Source organism: Carassius carassius, chromosome 38, assembly GCF_963082965.1.
Source record: "Carassius carassius chromosome 38, fCarCar2.1, whole genome shotgun sequence".
NCBI lineage: Eukaryota > Metazoa > Chordata > Actinopteri > Cypriniformes > Cyprinidae > Carassius > Carassius carassius.
The window spans coordinates 15,578,556-15,596,343 of NC_081792.1; the positions used below are offsets into that span (position 1 = coordinate 15,578,556).

The window sequence follows — 17,788 nt, forward strand, 5'->3', positions numbered from 1 at the left end:
GACATTAGTACATCTGTAGATCCAGTTTAACGCTTCTTTTGGTTTAACTTACGTGATAAGTTAATAGTTTATAGTTGGAAGCATTTTTATTAAATTAGAAAAATGCAAAAAAGAAACATTTTCAGAAGAGTTCTCAGATCTTTGCACCACAATGTGGCTCTTGTTACCTGAGGGGAACCTGCTGGAGTGTTGTCGACAGAGGCAGATGAACGTCTCTTTTTGTGGACGAAGAGCTGTTTCCTCCTCTTCCTCCTCCTGCCTCGTCTCTTCACACCTCCCTCTAAGTTGGAGTGTCCACCAGGAGGTCGGCCTACACGCCTGCACTTCTTCTTCCCATAGTAATATGCTATAAAACAGTTACTTTTAGTTTTACAGAGCCAACTAAATGGCATCGGTGAATTTGTCCAGGTCATATTTCACCCCAAAATAAAAAAAGAAATTATATTTTGCATAAAAACAACAGATACATATTTTCAGAAAATTTTAGTTTTTTGTTCATGCTATTGTTGTCAAAAGACCTGGTACTGCGGTACCACGTCGGTACTGAAAAAATTTAAATGTGACGGCACCAGGTCATCCCGGTTCTTGACGCATACAGCGCTATGATTTCCGCGAAGCAAAACACGCAGACAGAATCTCAAAATCCAGTCATGAAAATGAAACTTACATTTTAATGTGGACAGTCATGGAATTTGTCAAAGTTAGCATAAATTAATCAAATCAAATCTCCATATGGACCAGTATCTGTAAATGTTAAGCCGCAAAAGTTGGTTGAAATATGAATCCTGCTTGTTTCTGCGCGTCTTTATGGGAATGAATGAATGGCAGAGACGTGCAGGTTTGTTTACTACATAGACTGAAGCACGTGACGCTTGCAGAAAAGAGGACATTAATAGATAAACAACATCACCAGAACTGTTCTGAGTCACTTCACAAGCATTTTACCGTTTCATTTGAGTAAATCCAGTGTCAATTTAAAGGTATTCATGGTAACCCGTCAAAATAAAAGTTCATTTTTACATAAAGGCATTGTGCTAGAAATATTACTATTATTTAGTAGAATGTATGTGATACTGCTACTACTGTTGAAAAAATTAATACAACTTTTTAAAGAAATAAATCATACATTTTTTCTTCCATGTTTTAATTTTAATAGCAAATCCCCTTTATTTACCAAAAAATAAAATGTGTTTAAATTTCATTAATTAAAAGACAAATTAAATTTGGGTGAAACTTGTTTACTGTTTTTCATAATTATATAACTTGTAGAAAAACTTTAAACACAGTTGTAAATAAGTATAAAGAATGGCACTGGTTTTATTTTTAGTGATAAAAAGTATATATTTTGTTTATTAGCATATTTTTGTGTTTTGCTTTGGTACTGAAATTGATACCGAGAACGGTGGATTTTCACTGGAATCGGTACCGAATACTGAAATTTTGGTTCCGTGACAACACTAGCTCATACATTAGAAATAAATCAAAAACACAAGCCAAAAATACAAAATGTTTATATATTTTGATAATATATACATATGCTCTGCAGCCTTTAATTAATGCTGATAAAAAATAAAAATCAATCCAAAAATATTGTATTACAACAATAATTTTACTGCAATACAGCAAAACTATTTAAATCTACACAGAAATGTTGAAAATAATAGGAATTATTAGATAATTAATAGACAAAAGATGCTCACTGTATTTGGTTTTGGTGAGCACAGAGCAGTTTTCTGAGCAGCGCTCCAGAACCATTCTTGGGCCGAACAGGTTGGGACAGCACTCCAGCTTAATGCAGGTTTTCCGACAGAAATCAGCCACCTGGTCTGCAGTGCGAACAATCTCTACTGTCGCTCTGTAGCTCTTCCCTTTGTACCTGTGAAGCACAAAGACTGGTCAGAAAATCAAACGCAAACTATGTTACATAATTATGTTCAAAATTCATTTATTAATTATTATAGACATTGATAGAAAGCATATGTATTACTTTAATACTTTATCAATAAACATGTTTGATCAGCATTTCACAGGTACTTCTGTAAAAGTGTTTTTTATTTTTTCCCCTTTACTTTTGCAAAAAATAAATGTTTGGGGCACCATGTACTCACTTGGCTTTAAGTGTCTCTCCGTGACCCTGCCAGCGGCCCTCCTGGTCCAACTGCAGCTCTCTCAGCACTCGACTGGGCTTATAGGCAGAATTTATCAGCAGCGTCAGCACCTGTACAGGGCACAGCTCAATAGGTCAGCATTACAAACATACATCTAAGGTATTCATAAGTCTTAACAAAACACTAGAATGTTCAACTCCAGATTTTGAGCCATGTTCAAAGCGATTACAAAATGCAGAGAAAAGCTCATCAATTCACATTGATTTGTATAGCACATTTAATGATACATCCGTTATCAGATGTGACATGGTCAAAGTAATGTCCATGTGGCAGAATGAGATTTATTTATTCTGAATTTAACTGATCACATATACAGTAAAAACAATTTGAAATTTGAATAGTATCTTTTAGGGCTAACCTCCTTTAGCACCAGGACACAGTTCCCAGGACCCACACACTGCGGCAGCTCTGCAATACGGCCCTTATTGAGATAGGGCCCTGAGAAGCAGCGATGGTTAAAATAGATCTTGGGGCAACAGTATTTCCCATTTGCATGGCCTGCTGGTTGCACATGAACAAGATTAAAATAGTACAATGTTGGAGGCCGTTGAGCTTTTATGACTGTAAATGGCTGAACAGGAAGACCATGCACGTGTACAGTGTTCAGATATGTATCTAGCACTCACCAATCTCAGCCTGACTGCTGTTAGTATGTTGTTTGATAGTATCAGGTGAAGAGTCTTTGGATGGTACCCGGCTGTGATGAAAGAGATAAATGAGTGTTTTTCAATAATCAAAAATACTTGAACTCAATTCAAATGCTTTTGTGTCTTTCTTACTGTTTCTCTGGCTGAACAACTGCAACCTTTCTCTGTTTCTCCACTGCAAAGAACACATAATATCAAATATCAATATCAAATATCAATATCAATTTATAAGGTAATTTGTGTGCACAGCACCTTGGCATTGAGAAGTTTGTGCTGTAAACTGACCTCTGGGCTTGCAGGGGTGATGAAGAGGATAGCCATTGGTCTCACACCAGCTCACTGGAAAAATATCCATAGAGTCTGTGTGAACTATGATTTCTGGGATGGCTTGCTTCAGACCTGAACAAAGAGTGGGAGGGAGAGATATATGAGACTAATCCTCATGTCTACTGACCTGTGATGTCTATAAAGGAGGACTAATCCCACTTTTATATTAGTCCATTAGTGGTCGTGCTATTTTTAATCAGGGACTGGTTTCCTCTGGAGCCAATCCAAGGAGACACTCCATAATTATTTTTGCTCATTCACAGCTGCCATACTGTAGAAAAAAAGAGTGTTGATGTCATACCTTCCAAACGTATCCACATGTGTTGACCTTTGACCTTGATAACAGTTGCTACGTGAATGTTTCCAGGGCAGAGTGGGTTGACAGCCTCCAGCATCATGGACTCTTTTATGCACTGATCAAAAGGGTCCTACAAGGAAGTTTAAAAAAATACATTTTATAAAGTCATATCAGTGACAAAAAAACATCAGTAACTGAGATTTGTAGCAGTCTTGCAAGAAATTTGAATATTTTTTAAAGAAAGTAATACTTTTATTCAGCAAATATGTGATAAACTAGAGGTGGAGATAAGGCAAAAACATATATCAAAATATTTTTCAAGGCAATCTACATTTTATCACGATTCTTTGTCGTTTTGTTGGTTTTGCGAATTTGCAAGTTGTCTAAGCAAGACAGCCAAACTAATTTCCCTGTTTTAAAAACAAAGCCTTACAAGGTAACAAATAAAATTAAAAAGAATGGCAGATATTTAGGCCAAAGAGGGTGAAAATAAAAATCTGTCATTATTTTATCTTTGTTATTAAAAATTAAAAACAAAGATGCTTTATTTTTTCAGGTACAGTAGGTTTATTTAGCAGCAGCATTCAAGAAACTGAATTAATAAATATAAATATAAAAATAAAACACTAAATACGCTTCACTGTATAAAGGCATTGTGCTAGAAATATTACTATTATTTAGTATAATGTATGTGATACTGCTACTACTGTTGAAAAAATTTATAAAACTTTATTTTTCAAAGAAATAAATCACAATATTTCTTTCATGTTTTAATTTTAATAGCAAATCCCCTTTATTTACCAAAAATAAAATGTGTTTAAATTTCATAAATTTGTTTACTGTTTTTCATAATTATATAACTTGTAGAAAAACTTTAAACACAATTGTAAATAAGTATAAAGAATGGCATTGGTTTTATTTTTAGTGCTAAAAAGTTTATTTTTTTTAATTAGCATATTTTTGTGTTGTGCTTTGGTACCGAAATTGGTACCGCGAACCATGGATTTTCACTGGTATCGGTACCGAATACTGAAATTTTGGTACCGTGACAACACTATAATGGACTCCACAATTATGTAATCGTTCAAAGCGACAATTAATCGTTCAAAGTCCATTTATGTTATTCTGCATGCTTAAGATCCGTTTTTTATTTCTGCGTGTTCTCTTAAGGGGTTTTCCCATTATTTTAATTGGACTTTTTGTATAACATTATAATACCATTCATATTTTTACTTTTTTGTAATTTAAAGAAGAAGCTAATCTGATGTATAGTTGACATTTGAGCCTTAATACTATAGAAAAGCACTAAAGAGTGTTTTCAGCTTGTTTATTTTCAAAATATAGCACAACAATGGTATAAACATCATTCAATGTAAATTGTGACAATCGTAATTAATAATCGCAGATACAATTTCAAGGGAATAGTCGACAAATATGATTTTTGTCATAATTGTTCAGCTTTACTTAAGACTGGATGCTAATGGTTGCAGAAAATTCAGCTTTGCCATGACAGGAATAAATTACATATTTTGGACAAATTAATTTAGCCTTGGTGAGCATAAGAGACTTCTTTCAAAAACATTAAAACCTTACTAACCCCAAACATTTGAACGTTACTGTACAGAAAACCACATACATAAATTTAACATACTGAAAAAAAAACTCTGTATGTTAAAGTTGTCAGTATGTTTTTTATCATTATTTAGAATATATATTTTAAATACATATATGTCGTCAACATAATAAAAATAAAAGAATTAAGTCTTACAATTTAATTTTAAATATTTTAATGATATTATAAAAGATTTCTTCAAATAACTGATTCATAAGGTCAAATTTACCCCCCCCCCCAAAAAAAGTAATGCTTCAATTTGAAATTATCATTAGTATTTTTTTTTTATGAGCTTTGAACAATTCAAAAAATGTCAAACTTGTTAACTATGAAAGAGGTGTATTTAAATAGTTACGTATTTATGAAAAAATTGCATTTTTATTGTATTTGTAATGTGTAATGTATTTAATGTACCCATGTCATACCATTGCCCCAAATTTAAATATGCAGAAAGAGAAACTCACTGGAGGAAAGCATTGCTGAGGGGCTGCTACAGCTTCACACTGCTTCAGATAGTCCGCCCAGTCAAAGTCCTGGCCTTGGAACCCTACACACACACACACACACACACACACACACACACACACACACACACACACACACACACACACACACAACACAACCACACAATGGTCAACAAGTGCACCTGAGAAACTATCAACTGCACGACTAGGTCCCTAATATACATATAGATTGCAAAATAACTGAAATGCTAGATTAAACAATATTTTAACTTTGAAGTAAATCCCAAACAGAGCCCCAATGGCAATTCAAATGATGAACTAATCAATATGTTGATTGGCGATTAGCAGCATGTGAGGTGTAAAGGAGAATTGACAATAAACACTTTGATTTGTGAGTGCTCGAACCAACAAAGGTTCAAAGGGGTCAAATAGGGCCTCCCAGTTGATAAACCACAGTATATCAGCACAAACTGGTGTCAAAAAAACACCTGGAAGCCAAATCAAAATAAAATGATAAATTGCATTTACGGACTTCTCATCCAGATGGGTTTATGCTTGGCAAAGTCCAAACGCCTGAAGCCTCAGTGTCTGTTTCCAGCTGTTAAAAAGGGGAAGGTCCCATAATGACATGGCCAGTCGTCCCACACCAGCCATTAGGTCTGATGACTGATCTGCTGGGCAGTATAACTGCCAGTGAATGAAGCCATTTTTCAGGACAGGGAGCATCCTACTGTAAAAACACTGCTCACTCATGAGTGCTTATTACTACAAAACCCCATCATTTCACCAACAAAGAGAAGTTATCAGAAAACTAATAAGAAATAAATCACTGGAACATGCGCAATCACACATGAACATGATAAAAGCGGCCGTTTGTTTGCATGCTTTGTTAAATATTCAAATTCAAAAGCATCGATGATTTACTATAGAATAAGTGATACATTGATCATAATGAATTAATTTATCAGGACTCAAAATTTATCACACAGAAATACATTTATTTCTATTTTATTTATTTATTTTTAACGCTTATGAAAATAGCCTGCTTATTCAGTCGAGTTTCTGTTTATTTGTAGCCACAGTAGCCTATATAGATCACATTTAGAATCTATTTTTATAAAAGCTCCCGAACAAAAATCTTATTATTATATTTTGATGACATATGCTACGCGGAGCTAAACTCTCGATACGAGACTCATGACAGATAAAATATGTTACTAAATAAATACACAATTGTGATGTCTGATTTCTCCAAGTGGTTGCATTTACCATGTTTACTATGGTAACGTTAATGTTTAGCTTGCACAGTCTTTTACATCGCTTATACATATTTCTGCCTTGTTTAGTGATTATAGTCCACATCAGATCAAGTTATTTCAAACACTCGCTGCTGACTAAGAGTGATTTTTGAACTCAACTTATTTTAAAAAGTCTTTAATGCTGGAGTTATATAGCTGTTATCTTTCTGAAATGATCCGCGGCGATGACGCTCTCCAGACGCGGAGAAACTCCTCCTTTGTTCATAACCCCTCCACTAGTCGCAGCTGGACTGCTTTGGCCCAAGGTTTTCGTCGGGCCAAAAAACCCTGGCCGTTGGCCCCGAGGAAGCCCCAAAGAGGCACGATCATGCCCCGGAAGTGACAGTGGAAACGCGACTGGCCCTGGCTTGCACTAGCACGCCCGGTTTAAGCTCGACAGTGGAAACGCGGAGGCAGGATGAAGTGAAATACTTGGTCGCATATCTAATCGCCAGATCTTTGATGCAAAGTTTTCCTGCTCTAGAAGAATGGTGCAATTTTTCCTACAGACAATTCAAAACTTGTAAGACAGCATTCCAAGAAAAAAAGTTGTTCTGAAAGGAAAGGTTGGACCTCCTTTCAATTAGATCTGTTTATTAATAAATAGTCATTTGTGTTATTTCACCTTCCTTACTGTATATGACAATTAAAAGCAAGTTGAATCTACAAACCTGAAGGAGGGCTGAGGTTGACTCCATTCTTGAGACTCCACTGTGTAGGGAAGACTCCTGGACTGTCTCTATGACACAGGAAAGAGCGTCTGCATCCCTCTTTCTGTGCCTCATCTCTCATATCGTCCATTTGCACCAGAAAAAACTGGTCACTAAACACCTATCATACACAAACAAACAGGTAAATGAATAAAGATTACAGATCTAAGAAGAAGGGCACAGATCTACAACTAGTTTTCCTGTTCATCCTGCACTCGGTTATCTGGAATACACCCATGTTTATGGAAAACACCCATCCTTCAGTGTGAAATGCTTAACCTTCATGTGTGGTAACAATAAGGAGACTAATTCTTTTGGTCGAAGGTTGTGTTTGACTGAATACGAACTGAAAAGTAGAAGTCATTTCTGGTAAAGCTTTTTTATAACCCTAAATTAGCACTGAATGTGTGCATTACAGAGTCTTATGTAGTTGCACAGTATTAGGGTAACAGGTCCAAACTATAACAGTTTAGTATGTTGAACACATTTTGGGGTGATAATAGTACAGGGGAGGTAGGGTCCATTACGTTACCTTCACCACAGTGGCTGGACTGATGGTGAAAGGAGTTGCTGGGTCCACAGCTTCCAGCTTCATCCCTTCAGTAAAGGAGTGTGGATTTATGGCTGATCTGTCCTGAATACAGAAACAAGAGTATAGTCTGTCAGAAAGAAGAAAAGACTTTCATCCATACTATTATTATAGCAATCATACCTTGATTTGGAATGAAATATCAGTAACATTCTATACTACACAGTATGTATTGTATACCTCCTACATGATTTTTTTTTTTACTTTATTAAACCTATTCAAATAACAAACAGACATTATCATTGTTATTGCTGAACCCAGCCACAACACATGCTGACAGAAAACAATATATACAAATAATAAATACATAAATATATAAAAGCTAACTATAACAAATTAAATTAAAATTAAGCGGTATATATTATCAATATATCGAGTACGTTATATAACTATAATATATAGTATATCAATATATTTTATATATATTGAGTATATATTGAGTACGTTTTTCAGTTGTTTTTCATAAAGATAAAAAGATGCTATAAAAATAGCAACTTTAAACTATTTCGATTTTTACCAATAACACAGGAAATGGATATTATGGATATTATTTACTGCATAAAGATTGACATACATTGTGTATACAATTACACAGCATGCATCATATCATCATAGTGCATGTGTAATGTACTACACTTTTGTCTTAAGGGGCCTTTCACACAAAACTTGTGTTCTGCATTTAAAAAAACAAGATATAGGGCATTGGAATGAGAAAAAGGTTTGTTTTTCTTTTAACTTGATGCTGTGTTCATGTGCACATGCTACATAAGAACAGTCAAATATGCTTACATAGAAAACAACAGAAAAGTTGTGCAGTGGAATAAAAAAAACATTCTGTGTAAGCAGCTCCCAAAAGATGCCTCCATCCAAGCTGACTTATATATAGTACACTTACTACAAGGACAATCAACTTGGTTCAACCTGCAATTAAGTGCTTTGCTCAAGGGCACAAAGGTCACAGTGGTTCTCCATAACTCTCCAGTTTATGGATCATACCAACAGGGTTCAAACAAACAATCTTCAGGTCAGAGTCAAGTTCTACCAAACGTGGTAGTTGATCAGTATTTACTGACCCTGTAAAACTCCTCGTTGATGCTGGAGTCCTGCACCTGAAAGGAAACGGTCTTCTTAACTTCCTCCCATTCATCTTCAGTGCGCAGGTGGAGCAGAGCTACAAACAAACATACACAAACACACAATTACCTCTCTGCTGACCACATCACATGTTTATCTTCTAAAAGCTAGTGGACTCTGATCTAAACCCCTGTAAACCCTTCCCCCATCCACCAATCCCAACTACTGATTACCTAAACTGTAATATGTAGATCTCCTAGGGTAAAAGTACTTTAGTGGTGCTTATGAGGACAATTCAGGCTGCCTACCTTTTTGTGCATGAACTACACTTCCAGCATGGAACACTTAAGCTGATTTGCACATTAATAGGTCAGGAAGACTCTACTGTGAATCCTGTTGGTCTATTTATTCATCTACTGTTAGGAATCATCTAGCCACAGCAGCAACTACATCTTTAACCATACACATTTATTTCCAGTTTTTCTTCTGTTTCCATGGTTTTAGGTGCACTGACCACTTACATACTTCAAAAGCAAGCTAGTGCTTGGATGTAGTACAGCATTGAGCACATAAACATGAAAACTGGCCATGCTAGTAACAAAATCATCCACTGTGTAGTGCATTCTATTTTAAAAAATGGTTATATACCATTCAACTAAGTAACATTATTAAGGACATTTAATTTGATTTCTGATATTTGAAGATATGTATATTGATAGAGATTTTATATATATGATAAAAACCCGCACCTGCTGGTGGTCTAAGGATGCAGTTGTGCTCCTGTGCCCAGCCCAGCATATGAAGCAGGGGGTCCAGGTAGAAGACCCATGAGATGGATTGGGTGTCAGGAAGCCCTTCTGTGCCGGCATATCGGAGCCGCAAGCGGCCCCCTACGTTCTCCTCAATAACTGCAGACCAGACCACCCCAGTATCTTGACGGTCCACTAGCTCAACGTTTAGACCCGGACTTAACAGATCAATAGGATTACAGCCGCGCTGAGCCTACAAACATACAAGCAAAAGATGCATGCACAAGTATAATGTAATATTTAATATTTTAGCAATAACTATGGAAATTTCATTGTTGTGCTACAAACATAATTTTAAAGACCACTGCTATAGCAGTGCGTCATTCATTTATAATTGTAATTAATATTTTTTTAAATACTGTTTGAGGCTATATTGAGTTAGAAAAATGTAAATGGTCATGCCTTTTCTAACTGTTTTTTTTTTTCAATTAATTGCAATTATAAATCATTCTCATGATTTTAATAGTCTCATTTCCTCATCTTAATATTTAGTTTTTTTAATTGTACAGCACTTTAGGTTAGTATGATGTTTTTAATGTTTTTGAAATCTTTTACTAATTTATTTGGCAGCATTTATTTGATCAAAAATACAGTAAGATATAGTAATGTTGTACTGTTCAATTTAAATTAACTGTTTTATTTTGTAATATACTTTACAATTAAATGGATTTCTGCGATGAAAAGCTGCATGTTTAGCAGTAATTCCTCTAGTCTTCAGTGTCACACGATCCTTCAGAAATCATTCTAATACACTGATTCAGTTCTCAAGAAATATTTTTTCTTATTATTAATGTTGAAAACAGTTTTGTTGCCTTTTTTTTTACAGCATTTTTTAAGAACAGCATTTATTAGAAATAAAAAAATATTTTAAATGCCTTTACGTGGCACTTTAGTTTAATGTGTCTTTGCTCAGTTAAAGTAGTTTCTTTCAATAAATAAATAAATTCAGCAATTTGTACAGTTGTGTAAATACAATATCTGACCAGAGTTTAAATACTTGATTCTGATTGGTCAACTGTTGTATAATGACTTTTAAACGGTACACTTAATCTTTCTCTCATGCAACTTTCCCTTTTTTCCATGCAATTTATAATAGCTAATTGCCTACAATTTTGCAACTCTACCTTAAGTATTAATTTTTACATATCATTGCATCAGTTAATTTTGCAATAATGACCAGCTCACTATACATTTTCCCTTTACGTGTAAGGCATATCTCTTACCCCTTCCAGTAGACTAGCAGGAACACTGCAGGATTCAGCCAGAGCTTTCTCCAGCAGCGCTTCCCAGTCCTGATGCTTCTCACGGACACCTGACCACAGATTCAGAGCATTTCAACCATATAGCAGATCTTTAGACTATCCTGCTGACAGATTTATGCCATTTTGTGCTTATGATGGCTTCACTGTTGACATGGTATTTTGGGCCATAAGCACAGCTGTCAATAAAGCAAAGGCAGCCAGAAGCAAAATGCCAGCAAGCATCTGTACTCCCCCAAGCCTGCACCTACTGCACTCCATTGCAAGATTTTATAAACAAATGAAGCTTTAAGTATTAAAACGGGTCTTTTAATAATTTTAGAGGAGTAAAGATTGTGCCCATCAGCAAGCTGCAAGCTAAATAAAATCCCCAACACAAACACCCATCCCCCATTTCCTGAATATGCCCACAAATCGAATGTGAACAACCACATACAGGAATAAGCACTACACGGCAAGCAACACAGCACTTGAAGAATGTAAAGAAATATGCAAATTCGGCACTGTGTGGACAATGTGCACAAAGCTTTTCAGAAATGAGAGCAGAATCTAAATTCAAATCATCTTTACCTAAAAAGCCACACATTCTCGAGTGAGTGACTGAATGAAGCAATTAGGGTCTATTCATCATAATTTAGAAAGCACAGTGAAACTGCTAAGTCACCACAATTCTCTGCTCACCCTCTGGAGGCCTCATTGGTCGACCCTGCTGCTTGCTCCATCCGATTGGATGCAAGTCAGCAGTCATGATGTCGCACCAAAAGTCAGCTCGTCGATCATCTTGGTAACCCTCATATCGTAGCAACAGCAGCTGTCCACAGGTGGTGATTATTGTGGCCACCCAGTACGCTGTTTCTGATTCAGTACGTACACACACCTCCAGCTTCATACCAGGAGTCAGTCCGGTCTCTAGGCCTTGGTCCACCTAAAAAAACAAAAACACTAATCTGAGCAGAAGATCTTAACAGACACATGGCCAACAGGGCAACATGTTCGTGGATAATGGTGAAGAGTGTAATTTTGGTCTCACTGGCCGTGCTAATTTACTATTTATATACTACTAAAGTATTTCTTAATGACTTTTAAATTAGCACTCATTTTTAGATTTTCATTTCAAGTTTTAGTCATTTTGTTATGCGTTTGTGTCATTTTTATTAATAATCCTTTTATTTTGTCAGGATGCACAGACAATCTACCAATTAATTACTTAAACTTGTCTTTGCATATTATTATTGCATATATCAAAAAAGGACACGCTTCACCTTTAAAATTAAATTAAAATTAAATTTATGCATTAAGCAGACGCTTTTATCCAAAGCGACTTACAGTGCATTCAGGCTATCAATTTTAACCTATCATGTGTTTCTGGGGAATCGAACCCCCAACCTTGTGCTTGATAGCGCAATGCTCTACCAACTGAGCTACAAAAAAGAAAGTCCAAGTAAATATTAAATATGTGTTCTGAGTTTGTCACACCACAGAAAAGTTTGTTATTAACCGTCGAGCCAAATTTGAATGATAAAAAAAATCAGCCAAATAAATAAAATAAGGTATCACAATTATCTGCTCTCAAATGCTGGAGGCGTGTCCGCTGTCAGCCCTGAAACCACAACTGAGCTGCTTTGAAAATCATCACAATCAGGAAATATGCATTTACGTGACCAGGGCATAACTAGCCAGCAAACTGAAGGCTTTAGTGACAGTAATAACAGTAACTCACGATTGAGCGGATGAAACCACTGAGGCTAATGTGCTCTAGTTGATAAGTGTGTTGGACTTAAAGCAGCACTGCACAGACCGATCGGTGTATGATAATCAAAATACCACGAGAGCTTTTGAAAGCATAAGGAGCCATCTGCTCACTGTACTTTGATGTCATACATTCGTTCTGTGCAGTGCCACTTCAAGCAGAACACACCTCTTTATTAGAAGTGTTAGGGGAGGGGCCATGCTCAGTGGCTCCGTTGTGTCATCGAGACGTGATTTTATTTTTCATTTATAATGTGCTTAGAAACATTTTCTTTGAATTGCCTTAACACAGACTTTAAGGGACAATATTTGCCCTCTGGAACTGATTTTAAATGGCCATTTATTGTCCCTTCTCTGTCCCTGACCATATAAGCACATTGCATGACATCCATCTATGTCAAAATACTGAAGTACATTTTTAATGTAAAAAAAAAATGGTTACCTATATTATTAACATTAAATACATGAAGCGACAATCTGACAGCTATAGGTCATTCAGTAACCTCTGAAGGCACTAAATCCTCACTAAACCTTAGTATTGTAGTATATAGACTATGATGAAAATCATCAAATCAGAGGAATGGACTACGGGACCTTTATTGCCCCTGCAAATTAAATACTTGGGGAATTTCAGTCAGTTTTCAGTTGTATTCTTGCCCCATGTCCTGGTTAATTTCTGACCCAGAAAATAAATCCTTTAAGATCTAAATGGTCACTTACTGGTCTTACAGATCCCATGAGAATAGGAATACATCACTAATGCATAGCAAGTAATCTAAGTGTTGACTTCAGAATGTGCTGATAGTTTTATTGTGTGCTGGGCTCTAGTGTACTCAACATTTCTGTTTTTGCATTGGACATGACAGAACACATTGTCTCAATCAGTTAATTGAGTATAAGCAGATTCAAACATGACTCTTTTTTGAGTGATTCATTAAAATAACCAGCTCAAAATAATAGTCATTAGTTTATGAATCATTCCGGTAGCTCATGTAGCTCTTGCAGCAAGGTCATGGGTTTGATTCCTAAGGAAATGCACTGCACTGCATGCACTGATATAAAATGTTTAACTTGAATGCAATGCATGTCGCTTTGGATAAATGTTTCTGCCAAATGCATAAAAAATTTAAATGAACCAGATTACTCTAACTGCCAGCATAAGTGTAATAAAAAAAACATGTATTTATCACATTCAATTTTGATTAAAAGCTTTCAGCTTGGTTAAATGATAACTTCTTTTTCGGAGATTCCAGAGATTCACTATAGCGGTGTAGAACACAGGCTGGCCTCATATACTCACATGTTTAAACGCATGATGAGGAACAGAAAGCGCCCCAGTTTCCTCCAGGTAGTCATCCCAGTTAAACTCTGACACATCCTGTCCAGAGTCTGCATCTGAAACATTGAATGACCAATTGCTCAAATACTGCAGAGTCCATTCAGCTCTCTCCACACAGCCTTATCACTTCACATCAAACCATATCAACAGAGCGGGAACGTGAGTGCTTTTATATATATATATATAGGGATGGAAATTAACTTTTTTGTCCACCGGCCACTGTGGCTGGTGGATTACAAAATCTACCAGCCACTCAATGTTTTTACCAGCCACTTTCTTGTTTTTAACCGACAATGTGTAACTGCATGTGAAAATTAATACTACAAGATCTACAATACTTAAGCAGTTTATTTAATCTCAAGTCTCAATGAAATACTGACATTTTCTCTTTCAGTGATGCTCAAAAATGCTGCCTATCTAGGCAGCTTACTAGGTTTTGAAACAGTCGACTCTTGCTGAACCAGCTCATTCTCTCAACTCCGTAGCCCAACCGGATGATACACTGCACTGTTTTCATACGCATTAATAATGATGTATTTAATTCCAAAGGAAAGGATTCACCTGTATTTGTATGTGTAAGTAGGGATGCACCGATGCATCGGCTGAACATCGGTAACGGCCGATATTTGCCTCGTAAACTGCCATCGGGAAATAAAAATGACATTCGCCGATGTCTGATGATTATGTGTGTCATGAACGTTGTGCTCAGGAGAAACTTTTTTCCCCTCTTTTTATTTGGGCGGGGGGAGATACCGAGTCCGAGACGGGAGAGGGCGCCTGCGCACTCTCCGTCCTCAGTAACTTAGATTGTGTGGCAATTAGGGCTGGGATAAACGATTATTTTTTAAATGATTAATCTAGCGATTATTTTTTCGATGCATCGATTAATCTAACGATTAATTTTTCGGACCGATTTGATTTCGATTATCTCCCCATTAATTGACTACTAACAATTTATACATGTTGATTTACATATCTGAATGAAAAAAACATGAATTCCTTAACATTGCAATATATGTTTATTTCTCTTAAAATTACAAAATAAAAGACTGACTAAGAATGCATTACTTTGCACTTAGAGATAGAGATTGCATTCAATAAAACCTTGAAACCTTGAAAACACATAGCTTACTGAAACAAGCTTACTGAACACATAGGGCCTAGCTTACTGAAAAAAAGTTCTTCTTTCAGATGAAAATAACAACAACTTGATGTCTAGCATTCAATAAAAAAGTTCACCCAAAATACTTGTTTAGAGCAATTGAAAGAATACAGTAACCAATGTAAACTTTAGGGCTTTAAGCTAATACAGAGAGTGCTTTTCCAAAAAATAAAAAATAAAAATGAACAGTGGGAGCCAGCAGCCTGTCATGGAGAAAAAAAAAAATCTCTGAATGCTCCACGTGAAACTTTGGCGTTCCGCCCTTTTTCTATCGTGTCTAATGATTTTGGTTAATATGCACAAGGGAGGGAGAAAGCAAGAAGCGCTCGTGTAGTTTGAAGTGTGTGAGTGCGCGAGCGTGCGTGAAACTTTGGTGTTTCACCCTTTTTCTATCGTGTTTAATGATTTTGATTAATATGCACAAGGGAGGGTGAGAGCAAGAAGCGCTCGTGTTGTTTGAAGACTGTGAGTGCGCGTGCAGCCGGGGCTCTCTCTCGTACGCGCCCTGTCACTGTCACTCACCGATCAAATAAGGCTTTGACAGCCGCCAAAAAGAAAGATCAATGCAGAAAAACCCCTGGATTGGTTATATAATGTTGGACAGAATGTTGATCCGGCCATCGCGTATATTCAGCGCACATAAGGTAACATTTTGCAAAGTTTTTTTAGAGAAATAAAAACAGGTCGACGAATCGATGCGCATATTTTGCGTCGACGTCATCGATGACCTCGACGCGTTGTCCCAGCCCTAGTGGCAATATTTTACAGTTTCAGAGAAAGATCAGCGTTTTGCAGTTTGTAATACGTGTTCCATTGAAATTTCAAGAGTGGGGGCTGTTAGAAAGTCATTTAACACAACAAATCTCATTGGACATTTGAAAAGCAGGCACGAGGCGGTGTACGGCAATTACCTGCAAGCTGACCAAAAACGGAAAAATGAAGCCGCCAAGAAAGCGCAAACCCCCGGTAAGACTCAGACTTCAATTGACACGGCATTTGAGAAAGCCAAACAGCTGCCTCCAGACAGCGCCAAAGCGAAACAAATAACAAACAAGGTGATGGAGTTCATCGCTTTAGATGACCAGCCTTTCTCTGTAGTGGAGGACGTGGGTTTTCAGAGTCTGATTAAGCCCAGCTATACGCTGCCGAGCCGGCGTCAGTTTGCCGAGGTCTGTCTCCCCAAAATCCACAACATTGTGGCCACGCACATTCATGAGCTACTGGCTTGCGACATCGCTGCAATCAGTTTCACCACAGATATATGGAGTTCAGATGTAAGCCCTGTGAGCATGCTTAGCCTCACGGCACAGTGGATTGATAAGGACTTCAACTGGTGAAGGCAGTGTTGCACTCCCAGGAGTTCGCAGGTACCCACTCAGCATCTGCTATCTCGGAGGCATTTGAGAAAATGTTCCAGACGTGGAAATTCGACAAAACCAGAGTGCATGCTGTCTTGAGAGATAATGCTAGGAATATGACGAAAGCTATGATGGACAGTGGTCTGGCTAGTTTTGGCTGCATGGCACACACACTGCAACTGGCAATTCATGACGGTGTTTCTAGCCAGCGCAGCCACACGGATGTTGTGGCTATTCGCAGAAAAATCGTCGGCCACTTTAAACACTCACCCCTCGCATATTCACGTCTCCAGGCTGTGCAGATCCAGTTGGGAATGAAACCAAAAATGCTACAGCAAGATGTTTCCACTCACTGAAATAGTACATTTTATATAATGGAGAGCTTGCTGGAACAAAAGCGCGCACTTGCTACATATGCCGCAGACTACGACCTCCCGGCCACTCTCAGTGCGCACCAGTGGCAATTAATTGAAAACTTTATAACACTCCTCTCCCCGTTTGAACAATTGACGAGAGAAGTTAGCTCATCAGAAGCATCAGCTGCAGATGTCATCCCCTCTGTGACAGCCCTGAGACGTCTTCTGAGTAAGCAGGCTGACACAGACCACGGCGTTAAAACAACAAAGACCTCATTATTAGAGGCTGTAAATAGACGCTTCGATCATATCCAGTATGATCCCATGTTCTGCATTGCCACCTATTTGGACCCCAGATACAAGGATCGTTACTTTGATGAGGATGTTAAACAATGCGCTCGAGAAATACTTGAGGCACACCTGTTGCCTGCTGCCAGTGCAGAGGATTGGATGCGCGATGGAGAGCGCGCACATCACACAGAGTGCAAGAGGCAACGATCCGACAGAGCAGGGCCCTCCCTGCATGATGTGTTTGAGGAGATTCTGGAAGAAAATGGACCAGAGAGGAC

General features: G+C 37.3%; 2 protein-coding genes across 6 annotated transcripts in view; one reads left to right on the forward strand and one right to left on the reverse strand.

Moving 5' to 3' along the window:
* The window catches only part of LOC132119423 (uncharacterized), a 233,911-nt gene that overhangs the window by 85,421 nt on the left and 130,702 nt on the right, over positions 1-17,788 (forward strand). The window lies entirely within an intron of this gene.
* LOC132119411 (scm-like with four MBT domains protein 1) overlaps positions 1-17,788 on the reverse strand; it is a 29,168-nt gene that overhangs the window by 5,484 nt on the left and 5,896 nt on the right. For 2 of the 3 annotated variants that reach the window (XM_059529334.1, XM_059529333.1), the window contains exons 3-18: positions 14,305-14,399; positions 11,937-12,180; positions 11,220-11,308; positions 9,937-10,189; positions 9,187-9,284; positions 8,057-8,158; positions 7,486-7,645; positions 5,517-5,599; positions 3,444-3,570; positions 3,101-3,214; positions 2,948-2,990; positions 2,795-2,865; positions 2,527-2,669; positions 2,109-2,218; positions 1,701-1,876; positions 168-346 (exon numbers count right to left, since the gene is read on the reverse strand). In XM_059529334.1, coding sequence (XP_059385317.1) covers positions 168-346; positions 1,701-1,876; positions 2,109-2,218; positions 2,527-2,669; positions 2,795-2,865; positions 2,948-2,990; positions 3,101-3,214; positions 3,444-3,570; positions 5,517-5,599; positions 7,486-7,645; positions 8,057-8,158; positions 9,187-9,284; positions 9,937-10,189; positions 11,220-11,308; positions 11,937-12,180; positions 14,305-14,399 — 2,087 coding nt within the window. The remainder of the gene's footprint in view (positions 1-167; positions 347-1,700; positions 1,877-2,108; positions 2,219-2,526; positions 2,670-2,794; positions 2,866-2,947; positions 2,991-3,100; positions 3,215-3,443; positions 3,571-5,516; positions 5,600-7,485; positions 7,646-8,056; positions 8,159-9,186; positions 9,285-9,936; positions 10,190-11,219; positions 11,309-11,936; positions 12,181-14,304; positions 14,400-17,788) is intronic. The other variant, XM_059529335.1, reaches the window with a different exon arrangement.